This window comes from Stomoxys calcitrans, chromosome 2, assembly GCF_963082655.1.
Source record: "Stomoxys calcitrans chromosome 2, idStoCalc2.1, whole genome shotgun sequence".
Classification (NCBI taxonomy): Eukaryota; Metazoa; Arthropoda; class Insecta; order Diptera; family Muscidae; genus Stomoxys; species Stomoxys calcitrans.
Window position 1 is genome coordinate 55,764,799 of NC_081553.1, and position 13,290 is coordinate 55,778,088.

General features: G+C 43.9%; 2 protein-coding genes across 2 annotated transcripts in view; both read left to right on the plus strand.

Annotated features, from left to right (window-relative positions):
- The window catches only part of LOC106096217 (mucin-5AC), a 165,078-nt gene that overhangs the window by 22,211 nt on the left and 129,577 nt on the right, over nucleotides 1–13,290 (plus strand). The window lies entirely within an intron of this gene.
- LOC106096218 (neprilysin-1) lies at nucleotides 8,442–11,048 on the plus strand. Its single transcript, XM_013263862.2, has one exon. It carries the CDS (start codon nucleotides 8,682–8,684, stop codon nucleotides 10,878–10,880), a length of 2,199 nt encoding a protein of 732 aa, XP_013119316.2. The 5' UTR covers nucleotides 8,442–8,681; the 3' UTR covers nucleotides 10,881–11,048.

Here is a 13,290-nt window from a genome sequence, read left to right on the forward strand (position 1 = left end):
GTTCTCAATAGGGAATGGATGCCACCTCAGACATTTCTACTCAAATATGGATATCATATTCGCGCTACAGTTCCAAATCCCTTTAATTTGAGTCCCATATTACCATGGTCGGTAAATATGACCGTTTAGGGGGGGTTTTGGGGCTGGGGCCTCCAACGGTTCTTTGCACTGGAAATAGATATCGAATTCGTTGTTTATTCCCAACGGCATTGAAGTTCGGTTTAGGGGGTGCTTTAGGGCGTACCCCGAAACACTTGGCTCCAAAATTGGCTATCAAATTCGTTTTCTACTCTCTAATACCTTTCATTTGAGTCCCATATAGCCATGGTCGGCTAATGTGCCCATTTAGGGATATTTGGGGGTGGGCGACCTCTCATTACTTGGGAGGGCGACCTCCAATTATCTGGACTTGAACGCAAATTTTAATATTAAATTCGTAATCTACTTGAGGAGGTGGAGCCCACTGGGTACTTGAACCCAAATTTTAATACCATATTTGTTCTCTGGTCTCCAATACCTTTTATGTGATACCCATATTGTGTCCATCGGATCACTTTCGGATATGGGTGGCGTTTTTGGGGTAAAGGGGAGGGTCCGCCTCCACCCGATATCTGAAAATTATATAGCCTATATTTCCTTCCAGATAAACGTACATAATCTATGAAAATTTTAAGAAAATCGGTTCAGCCAGGTATCATACAGTCATAATGAATCTAATGGCGTTTTTGAGGAGTGGTGTGACCCCCTATACTTCGCTCTGATTTTGTATGCCAGATTTGAAATCTTCTCCCCAATAACTTTCATTTGAGCCCCATATTGAAATGAACATCCAATATGTCTGTTTGGGGACAATTTCGGGGTTGGGGCGGCCCGATGGGTTCCTAGACTCGACGTTTAATACCATATTCGTATTCTACTCTCCAATACCTTTCATTTAATACCTATATTGTCCCGATCGGTCCACTTTTGATTTTGGGTTGTGTTTTTTGGGCATGAGGGGGAGAGTCCGTCCCCCTTCCGATACCGAAAAATTATATAGCCTATGTTTCTTTCCACACCAACCTACACAATATGCGAAATGTTCGAGAAAATCGGTACTGCCTTTTTTCAGTCTATACGGAACAAACAAGCCGTGTCTCATATATTCGTGATTGGCTAACGTATCTATTGGTTGCCCAAAAAGTAATTGCGGATTTTTTAAAAGAAAGTAAATGCATTTTTAATAAAACTTAGAATGAACTTTAATCAAATATACTTTTTTTACACTTTTTTTCTAAAGTAAGCTAAAAGTAACAGCTGATAACTGACAGAAGAAAGAATGCAATTACAGAGTCACAAGCTGTGAAAAAATTTCTCAACGCCGACTATATGAAAAATCCGCAATTACTTTTTGGGCAACCCAATATTTTGGGCGTTTTTGTGGGGGTGGGGTGACGCCCTATACTTCGACCTGAATTTGTTTGCCAGATTCGTTATCTACTCCCGCATACTTTTCATTTGATACCCATATTGTCCTTATAGGTCCACTATTTATTTTGGGGGGTGGGGTGACGCCCTATACTGCGACATGAATTTGTATGCCCGATTCGTTATCTACTCCCGCATACTTTTCATTTGATACCCATATTGTCCTTATAGGCCCACTTTTGATTTTGAGTGGTGTTTTTGGGGGGTGGGGTGACGCCCTATACTTTGACATGAATCTGTATGCCAGATTCGTTATCTACTCCCGCATACTTTTCATTTGATACCCATATTGTCCTTATCGGTCCACTTTTGATTTTGGGTGGTGTTTTTGGGGTAACGGAGGAGGGTCCGCCTCCCTCCGTAATCAATATATTGTAAGGCCTATTCCTACTTACTGACCATATTCGTAATCTACTCCCGAATACCTTTCATTTGAGTCCCATATTGTCAATAAACCTTTTTTAAAGGGTTTTGGGGCTGGGCGGCCCCCATAGGTACTTGGACCCAACTTTTTTTTTTGATATTCTTACTGTACTCTGAAACGGTGAACTTTTATTTTTGGATAGTACTTTTGGGGTAAAGGGGAGGGTCCGCCCCCCCTTCCGATATCAAAAAATTATATAGCCTATGTTTCCTTCCAGACCAACCTACACAATCTGTGAAAATTTCAAGGAAATCGGTTCAGCCGTGTTTGAGTCTATACGGAACAAACAAATAAACCGGCCCGAGGGTTCGCTACGTCCCTGCTTGATGGGGTCCTAGATCAATATTTCGAGGTATTACACATAGAATGACGAAATTTGCATACCCCCCATTTTATGGTGGAGGGTATAAAAAAACCATTGTAAAGGTGCTGTGACATCACTTCTAAAACATCATTTGCATGCTTATATGAATGTGAGAGAATTTCTAGATTTCAACTTGTCATCTTAATTGCAAAGCACGCACATATTCTCCCCCTTAAGCTGTATCTATTTTACAAATTAGCAGTTTTCAATCTTAAAAATCTGTGCCATATAACTGAGTATATGTTTGTACGTACGTCGGAATATCTAACTGCTGCCTGAGAAAAAAAACCCACAACTCATTACTAGCAACAACAGAAAGGCAAACAAACAAACCGAAAACTCATGACAGCTCAATTCATTCATTCGTTCATACTCCAAGATTTGCTTACACCACTGCCAAGTAAATTGCGAAACTGCTGGCCTCTCTCCTTTGCCTACACTCTTTGCGTCGCACTCTCACAAAACAAAAATTGCAAAGATAAGTGGCAATTGGCAGTGTTGCCGCGATGAAATTGCTGCCAATGTACGGTTGGTGTGGGTAGGTAATCAATTTAAAATTTTCCTCGATGGTGGGCAATGCAGGAGAATTGTTACAAATTAGGTTTATCGATTTGTAAAGAAAGTTAGATTTTGTATTTTTTTAAAGGATCAGGTAAGGAGCCTTAGGTATGTTTGTATAACTCTACGCTTCAATGACTTCAATGGCAAAGATAATTGATGGTTTACCAAATTGGCAAAGGTTAAGCACTGTAGAATATAAAAATATTGATGAGATATCGATTCTTTAGACTGTGGCAATATGTGGTGTGGTGTAAATTGGTAAATCGAGGTGTACTCAGTTAGTCGACAACTAGAAACTATGCCCATCTGCTACAATGTTCTTTGGGTCATGTTTTTATACCCTACACCACCACTGTGGTACAGGGTATTATAATTTTTTGTGCATTAGTTTGCAACCCTAAGAAGGAGAGGCAGGGGCGTAGCGAACTCTCGGGCCGGTTTATTTGTTTGTTCCGTATAGACTCAAAAACGGCTGAACCGATTACCTTGAAATTTTCACAGTTTGTGTAGGTTGGTCTGGAAGGAAACATAGGCTATATAATTTTTTAATATCGGGAGGGGGGGGGGGGGCGGACCCTCCCCCTTACCCCAAAAGTACTACCCAAAAATAAAAGTGAACCGATCGGGACAATATGGGATTCAAATTAAAGGTATTTAAGAGTACAGTAGGTATATCGAAAAAAAACCGTTGGGTCCAAGTACCTATGGGGGCCGCCCAGCCCCAAAACCCCTTAAAATAGGTTTATTTGACGACCATGACAATATGGGACTCAAATGAAAGGTATTCGGGAATAGATTACGAATATGGCCAGGAAGTAGGAATATGCCTTACAATTTATTGATAACCGAAAGGGGCGGACCCTCCAACGTTACCCCAAAAACAAAAACACCACAAAATCAAAAGTGGACCGATAAGGGCAATATGGGTATCAAATGAAAAGTATGCGGGAGTAGATAACGATAAGTATACCGATCGACCCAGAATCATTTTCTGATTCGATTTAGCCATGTCCGTCGCTTTTGGTGTCGGTTAAAACTTCGTTCGACTTATATCGAGCTTTCTCAGAGATCTCTCCAAGGTTATGGAGCGTATGGTTAACCATCATCTTGTCAGATACTTAGAGTCCAATGGCCTTCTTGGCGACAGACAGTATGGGTTCCGCAGAAATCGTTCTAGGGAAGATCTAATGGCATTTTTGTCGGAACGATGGAGTCGCTCTATTCACCAGTTTGGTGAGAGTAAGGTCGTGGCTCTGTATATTTCCAAGGCATTTGATAGGGCGCGGTGCAATTTTATCAAAGCTTGTCGCTTTTGATGTCGTTTAAAACTTCGTTCGATTTATATCGAGCTTTCTCAGAGATCGCACTATACGAGTTGTTGCAGATGGGTTCTCATCAGATGAGTATATATTGACCACAAGGCTCTGTCCTTTCCTCTTCCTTTTTTCTTATTTTCCTTGACGATCTATTGGGTCAGACTTGGAATCCAGTCTACTCATTTGCCGATGACAGTAGTCTGTTCCATTTATATTCATTCGACCCAGTCCTCAAGAAATTGTGGACAGGAGACGCATTATGGATGAGACGCTCTCCCAGGATTTGTTGGTCATTTCCTAGTGGGGTAGAATGAACAGAGTAGATTTTAACGCACAGTAGATGCAGTACAGTTTCTTGTCTCACAAGCGATACACTGACCCACCTCAATCTTCGATATTTATCGACGGCATAGATATGGAGCAGTCGGATGATCTTGATGTTCTGGGCATGAAGATACAATGTCCGATGTCCGTTGATCTAAACACGTATTCGAAGTGTCGAAAGAAGCATTCAAGTGGTTGGGGTTTTCTTAAGCGGTGCAAAAAATATTTCATCTCTTCTGATCTTCTCAATATCTATACTACCTACATCAGCCCGAGGATGGAATATAACTCTCATATATGGGCTGGAGCTTCAAAATCATCCTTGGAGCTACTTGACCGGGTTCAACGGACAGCGATGGTGTTAATTGGGTACAGTAGGGTATACAACTCTATTGCTTCTCTTGAACATCGTCGGAATGTGGGTAGCGTTGTATTGCTCTATCGTTATTTTCATGGCGTTAGGTCCAGGGATATTCGTCTTCTTATCCCTGACGTTAGGATGTTCACCAGGAATACATGACTTGCCAGGAACTCACACCCGTTGGTAATTGATGGGCCAGTCGACCGAACCATGCGTTACCGAGAAAATTAATTTTTCGCCCGAACCATTCATATGTGGAATCGACTTCCGGCTAATGTCTTTCCCATCGACATTGACGTTCAGAAATTTAAGACTAATATCAATAAACACTACTCCCTCTTTGCCCCCTCCAACCCTTAACTTTCCTAATTGCCAACGTAATGCACTGCATATGTAGGGGACATCCCCTGCGTGTTGGTTACGTGAAAAAAAAGCAGTGAAACAGGGTACGGAAAGGTCAGAGCCTTGTGGCACACCTGCGGTCAATGTATACTCATCGGATGAGAACCCATCTACAATAATTCGTATAGTGCTCTATATAAATCGAACGAAGTTATTACCGACTTCAAAAACAACAAGCTTTGATAAAAGTGCACGGTGCCGGACCCTATCAAGTGCCTTGGAGATGTCCAGAGCCACGACCTTACTCGCGCCAAGCTGGTGGATAGAGCGACTCCATCGTTCCAACAAAAATGCCATTTGGTCTCCTCTAGAGCGATTTCTGCGGAACCCATACTGTCTAGGTCCATTGAACTCTAAGTATCTGACAAGATTCGGTCGGTAATTCGCCGGGTTGTTCGCCCCACCTTTCTTGGGGATAGGCTGAACGTTCGCAACCATCCAACGCGACGGGAAAACTCCCGCACGGTAAGCTTTCATTGAAAAAGTTGCGTAGTGGACGAGCAAGCGTCGAAGAACACTTACAAAAGACAAGTGTTGATATACCTACCGGACCCAGAGATTTATTAACGTCGAAATCCGCAAGGACCCTTTTAACTCTACGTGTTCGAAAGAATATCGGAGGCATCGAACTAGGTACACTATTAATCACGGGGAGTGGTTAATTGCTAAACGGCAAGGAATAATCTCCTGCAAACATTTCAGCCAGGAGATAAGCCTTATCAACCGTCAGTCGAGATTGCCGATGGGTTGCCCTTTACTCTTTCTACGAATGATGAAAAGCTCTTGTTTCCTCTCGGAGAAGCAGTAACTTTGGCATGATGACGCTGTTCGTTAAGAAACTTTTCGTGTCTAAGCACTCTGATATATCTCGCATATAGATTGAAGATAGAAGAAGGTCACACCATCGTCGGATTATCAATTTGACCTCAAGGAAACAGGATAGAACGGTAAAGGTTATGACTGAATACCCGAAGCTGCAATAAAAGGTCAAATATACGTCAAGGATACCAAGGATGTACAATAGAAGGGGACATGAAGAACCAGGGTCGAGTTTCTGAAGAGAAGGTGAATAAGTCGGAGTAGATCAATTTCCCGCCTCTGTTAATATACTGCGACTTCTGGTAGGACTTTGTCGGCCTGGGAGGACGAATATTCGGGGACGCAGCTCTTCTATCGCCTACCTGATCTTCTATCGCCTACCTGATCATAAATCATGAAATGCGTGAATTACTACAGATATGGATTAGCCACTAACAACCATGACAAAAAGTGCTAATTTGGCCATGAACATTCCATTAAGGAACATTGGGGCTTCTACACTCATTTCAATGAGGATGTTCGGTAAAAATGTAAGCTCAGGCTTGCCGCAGAGTGAAACCACTTGGTAGAGAGGTTTACACGGCTGAGGTAAATAGAGGGTAATTCTTTAGCTACTTTTTGGCAACACTGGTTGCAACAGCTCACGCACGTTTCTTGCTTTTTTTCCCCGTCGATTTGTCGATTTTGGGGTGAAGATCAGCAAGAAGCATTGCAAGAGCTACCAATCCATCGGGAAAAAGTCGCAGTTTGATGCTTTTTATAGGGTAGTGGCATCATTGGACCGTATTTCTTCAAATATTATGCGAATCGTAACGTAACTGTGTGAAAAAAATCACAGTTTGGTGCGGTTTATGGGCTGGTGGAATCATTGGACTGTACTTCTTCAAATATTATGCGAATCGTAACGTAACTGTGTGGGCAAAAGTCACAGTTTGGTGCGGTTTATGGGCTGGTGGCATCATTGGACCGTATTTCTTCAAATATGATGCGATTCGTAACGTAACTGTGTGAGAAAAAGTCAAAGTTTGTTGTGGTTTATGGGCTGGTGGCATCATTGGACCGTACTTCTTCAAATATGATGCGATTCGTAACGTAACTGTGTGAGATATGATGCGAATCGTAAAGTAACTTTGTTAGAAAAAGTCACAGTTTGGTGCGGTTTATAGTCTGGTGGCATCATTGGACCGTACTTCTTCAAAGATGATGCGAATCGTTACATAACTGTGTGAAAAAATTCACACTTTGGTGCAGTTTTTGGGCTGGTGGCATCATTGGACCGTACTTCTTCAAACATGATACGAATCGTAACGTAACTGTGTGAGAAATGATGTGAATCGTAACGTAACTGTGGGAGAAAAAGTCACCGTTTGGTACAGTTTATGGGCTGGTGGCATCATTGGACCGTACTTCTGCAAATATGATGCGAATCGTAACGTAACTGTGTGAGAACTGATGTGAATCGTAACGTAACTGTGGGAGAAAAAGTCACTGTTTGGTACGGTTTATGGGCTGGTGGCATCATTGGACCGTACTTCTGCAAATATGATGCGTTATATCGTGAGATGATATCCAACTTTTTTTTACCAAAAATGCATGACATGTGGTCTCAACAAGACGGTGCCACATGCCACTCAACACGCGTAACAATGGACTTATTGAGAGTTCGGTGGACATTTTATGTCACATTTTGGGACCGGTCAATTGGCCGCCTAGATCGTGCGATTTGACGCCTTTAGACAATTTTTTGTGGGGCTATGTTGAAGCCCATGTCTATACAGACAAGCCCGCTTCAATTGCCGCATTGGAAGACAATATTGAAGCATTTATTCGTGTGATACCGGTCGAAATGTTGGAAACAGTATGCCAAAACTGTACTAAGCGGAGGAAGCATTTTAGGCGTACACACGGTCAACATTTACATGAAATAATCTTCAAACTTTAAATTATATGGACCGTACTTTCGATTCAAATAAAGATTTCATGCATTTTTCTGAGTTTTATGTGTTTTTTTGAAAAATTTTCCTATAGCTTTTAAAAAATCACCCTTCACCTCACAAGTGTTGGAGAGTAGAACCACCGCTGAAAGTTTTTTCTCAGATTCTCGCTGGGTTTTGGACCCAGGCAGACACCGTAATGTCTGTGCTATTGTGGCTTAATCAGGTCTCAATTTTCCTAAAAAAATCATTTTATTTTTCTATCCCCCTTATGGGCTCTTAATAGAGAACTCGGCAACCCTGCTCAATATTAACTTTACTCACAACAATATTTACGAAATCACATTTGATAACTTTTTGAACTAGGCACAACATACTACAAGTGCTCCATGAACGCTGGGAAAATCACAATCTCGTCTATGGACAGGCAAAGAGCTTTGGCAAGCAAAGAGCAGGCTGAACATATCATAGCAGCCAGCCACTAGAGGCTGTCAGCCAAAGCCTGGCATGAGACAGAGACCGATCAACTGACCACTCATAACTAGAAAATAAAATCTCAAACATAAAAAATGTAAATAAAGACAGTTGTACTTGGAACTCGGCGTGTAGAGCATTCGCCATCGATAGTCGATAGTTTGGGGACGCGAAGCTGGAAAAACAAAAAATTTATTTCAAAACGAGCCGGAGACTGACTGATAGCCTAGGTGTCATGTATTTGAGATTTGGTAAAGGCATCGCTCTGACGCTTTTCAGCCTGCAGGTGATTCATTTGCTGGACTTTGCCCTTAGCTCTCCATCGACGCGCTACAACTTGGAGGAGAACCGCATTTCACAAAACTCTGATGTGGAATATGTGGCTGAGATAATGCGCTTGGCCAAATCGGCCGAAATGCGCAACTTCATGAAACCGGATGAAGATGTCTGCGATAATTTCTATGAATTTGCCTGTGGCAATTGGCCACGCTTAAATCCCGCAGAGACAACAGCCAGCCGCAAGACTTCAATTTTTGATTTGCTCGAATCCACATACAAACAGAAGCAGCTAAGGCTTTTAAATGAGGACTACAGGGTGGAAGTGGATTCTGTGGAAGATCTGCTGGAGGAGCAGCAGCAGAAATCTTTGATGCTAGACAGCAATGCCGGGGCGGTGAGGAAGGTCAAAGACTTTTACAAATCCTGCCGCAAAATGAGTTTGGTGAAAAAGCAACAGGTGGTCGAGGAAATGAAGGCAATTATAGCGGAATTTGGCAGCATGCCTGCCTTGCTGGCGGCAGAAGAGAAATGGGAGCAGGAGGAGGAGTTTGATTGCTTTGGCCTTTTGGGTTCCATACAACATCGCTATGGCTTTGATATCATACTGCAATTGGGCCTAAGGCCAGATTTTGATAACAAGTCACTGCACACCTTGTTTGTGGGCCAACCTGCCTTGAGGTTACGCACCAAATCTGTTTATCTGAGCATAGCCACTCAAAGGCTGAGGGAGGAGTATCAAAAGGGCATAGAGAAGAATTTGGAAGACTTTTTAGACCTAAATTCGGAGACAGCCAAACTGGTGGCCAAAGGCATTTTGGACTTTGAAATTCAATTGGCGGAGGGTCTGACTGATTTCAATACCGACAACAGCTTAAAGGCCTCCTCCATACGTCGCTCAGCCGAAGAGCTGCGCTCTTTGTATGGCAAGGATATGAATTTTCTTAAATTCCTTGAGGCCACTTTGGGCTATGAGCTGAATGTCACCTGCTATGAATACAGTCCCAAATATCATGAAGTCCTGAAGGAGGTGCTGCTGCATTCTCCCAAGGCCTTGGTGGCCAATTACATCATGTACAAGCTGGTGGAGCCTTTTTTCATGGCCTATGATCGTTCCTTTAAGGATTTGGAGGATATTTGCCTGGATAAGACCAAGAAGTTCTTTAATCATGTGCTGGACAATATGGTCTTTAGGAGCTATGATACTGCAACCTTGCAGCATGATATTTTGACCATATGGCAGGAGGTCAAGCAAAGTTTCCGACAACAAATGAATAGCTCACGCATGGAATGGATGAGTGAGCAGTCACGCAAATTGGCCTTGGAAAAATTGGAACGCATGCAATTGCACATCAACTCCTATGAGCATCACAACTTTAGCCAGGAGTACCAGGATGCCGCAATCAATGATAAGGACTATGTGGGCAATCTTAAGCAGCTCAACCATCGGCGTGTCATAAAATTCCTGCAACAACTAAGCCATCATGGAAAAATTGAAATGCCCATACACGAGTTGGCCTATACACCGGCCTATATCAATAGTGGAAATGTCATCATAATACCGGTGTCCTTGCTGCAGCCCAACTATTTGTGGTCCTCTCACTATCCGCAGGCCTTGAAATTTGGCACTTTGGGTTTTCTTTTGGCCCACGAGCTGCTGCATGGCTTTGAGGATATAGGCAGCATACAGCACTATGACAATGGCACCCAAATACCACCCTGGTGGGATGAGGCCACCCTCAAGGCCTTCAAAGTCAAGAGGTCCTGTTTTAAACATCAATATGGACATTTTCGCCATAATGGCAAATATTTGCCCACCTCTGATTTGCAATCGGAAAACATAGCCGATAATGGGGCATTGCAGTTGGCCTATAAATCCTACATGCGTTGGCTCAATCAACAGGCACTGGAAACCCTGGACGAGCTGCTGCCCAAGATGGAGCTGAACAATAAGAAAATGTTTTTCCTTAGCTTTGCCCAATTCTTTTGTGTCGATGTGGATGATGTGATGAAGGAGAAGGTGTCCTTTGTGGATGTTCATGCACCCGCCAAATTTCGTGTCATTGCTCCTTTGGCCAATTTTGCAGAATTTGCCAAGATATTCAAATGTCCCCCTGGCTCCACCATGAATCCCTCTAGAAGATGTGAAATTTATTAATTTGAATTTTGCGTCTGTCTGTCTGTCTGTCAGTGTAATGCAAATATTTTATTTTTTAAGCCCCACCTTCCTACACATCGCTTTTTTTTACTTTTAATTAAATTTTTGATTAGATTATAAGGAAAATAAATAAAAAAACAAAACAATTTTAAATAACATATAAACAAATGACATTCGTATATTTTGGAGTTTTCTTTTTGAGAGATATGCTTTAGCGGTTTTGCTTAAAATTGACGATTAAATTTGTCTTTATCCCAGTGTGACAAAAATAAATGATCCCAAGGAGATGGATTGATGGCCGTCTAATGGAAGTGTGTGGAAAGAGCGATAGAGAGAGAGAACGCATAAAAACTTTTAGGTTAGGTTGCGTGGGTTGCCCTCCAAAGGTGAGTTCCCTCGGAGACCAGTCTGGCCTATTGTGTTGCGATAGAAAGAAAGGCAAAATAAAGATGTGAAACCGAGGAATGGAGAACCCGAGCGGACGGTGAAGAAATGCCCATCCCCACGCAGACACATCCGTGCGAACTTATGGCACCCCCAGTCGGAATCATCCTATCCCTTCAACAAATTTCAGGAGTTCTACCAGGGCTACGTTCGCAACTTCACCCAGATTACAGAAGAAACGTCGCCCCAGAAAGGAGAGCCTACGTCCCTGAAGATCCGGACATAAACACAGCAAGTGCTCAATAGTCTCCTCTTCATCCTCATCGAGTCAACTCCTACAGAAGTCATTGTACGGTATCCCCGCCATGCGGCCTACTGTACAATGTCCGATTATGACCCCTGTCAAGGTAGTCATCGGCCTCTTATCGAACGCCTTCAGCTCCCTCGTCCTCCTCCAGTCGATGAACGGCCATAGCGCCTTTGCAGTCTGGCAACCATCCACCGAGTCTCTCCTTGCTATCGATGCCTCCCTGGCCATCCCCTCTAATGTGCTCAGAAGCTCGACAATTGGCACGTAGGCAAGACCGATAGCGGGTCCGCCCGTCGAAGACGAACCCCTCCTGACGCCCTTGTCCACCCTTTCATTCCCTGTAATCCCCTCATGCCAACCTAGGGACTCCAAACAATCCGTCACGCATCTCGACCTCACCATCCTCGACCCTAAGGCCTTGATTGCCGCCATACTGTCCACATAAATTCTGAGTTTCGACACAGATCTCTGCCTGAAAAACCCTACACTCGTCCGGCAGTCTCAGAGACATACTGATATTAAGTGCATCAGAGTAGACCCCCAATCCAATGCCTGACTCCAGCTTGAAGCTATCGGTGTAGATCTACGTCTCATCCTCCTCAAGTGCATCATTCGCCCTCTATTTACCCCTCCCTGGAAATCGAATAGCGAATGCCCTCACTCCTGTCCGCATTGGTGCCAGGTAGTCGGAAATCCTCCTCAGTCCACCCACCGCATCCATAACACCCGGAATCGAACTTTGGCCGCAACCAGCCTCCTTCAACATGCCGAGCTCCCTCAGCCTAGGCGCAACTCTGGCGGCGCAGTTCCGAATATAGACCTCAATGGACTGCATATCTAGCATCGCCTCTAGGCCTGCCTGCGGTGCAGATCTCAGTGCCCCTGTGACCCCGAAGGGGGGGAGCCAGACCCAGGACCTGCTCGATCTCCCTCGCACGCCTACTCCTCTCTAAGCCCTATCCACCATACCAGTGTTTCATAGGTCAGTACTGGTCTCACGATGGCCGTATACCTCCAATAAATCATCTTGGGAGTCACCCCCCGCTTCCTACCGAACATCCGCCTGCAGAAGTAAAAATCGCACAGTGCCTTTGGGCTTTCTTTCTCGGTGTTCCTCTTCCAGGACAGTTTCGAATTGAGGACTTTGCCTAGGTACTTCGCCTCCTTCGACAGCAGCAGGGTGACTCCGTCTAAGGACGGGAGTCTGAACTGCTGTATCTTATATCTACGTGTGAAGAGCACCAGCTTCGTCTTTCCTGGGTTGGTCCTCAAACCATTTCTGGTAACCCATCGACCCAGCGACCCTATCATGATCTTGCTGATCATCGATGGAAACCTGCCTCTGACCACGACGTCGTGCGTAAGCAATAATCCTCGTGCCGTCCCCACCGAGATCCATCAAATGCAAATTGCAAATTTTGCCCATGAACATACCACTAAGGAACAGGGGCAAACTTCTCACATATCGATGAGTTCAAACCGATTCAAGTTTAAGCCCAACGATAAGGGGCCTCCATTTTATAGCCGAGTCCGAATTTTTTACCCTTTACCTTCATGGTATGACCTGCTGCTTTCCTGCATCCATTCTCTCGACGGCTTATATCCTATAGCCGGAATGGTTGTGTCATACCTAAGCTAAGCTGGGCGCCCCGATAGCTGAGTTGGTAGCGTGCTTGAATTATCAGTGCAGGGGTCGTGGGTTCGATTCCCACCTGT

Bases quoted from the DNA above. Each gene is read 5' to 3' on its own strand.
- LOC106096218 (XM_013263862.2), top strand. From the start codon at position 8,682: ATGTATTTGAGATTTGGTAAAGGCATCGCTCTGACGCTTTTCAGCCTG.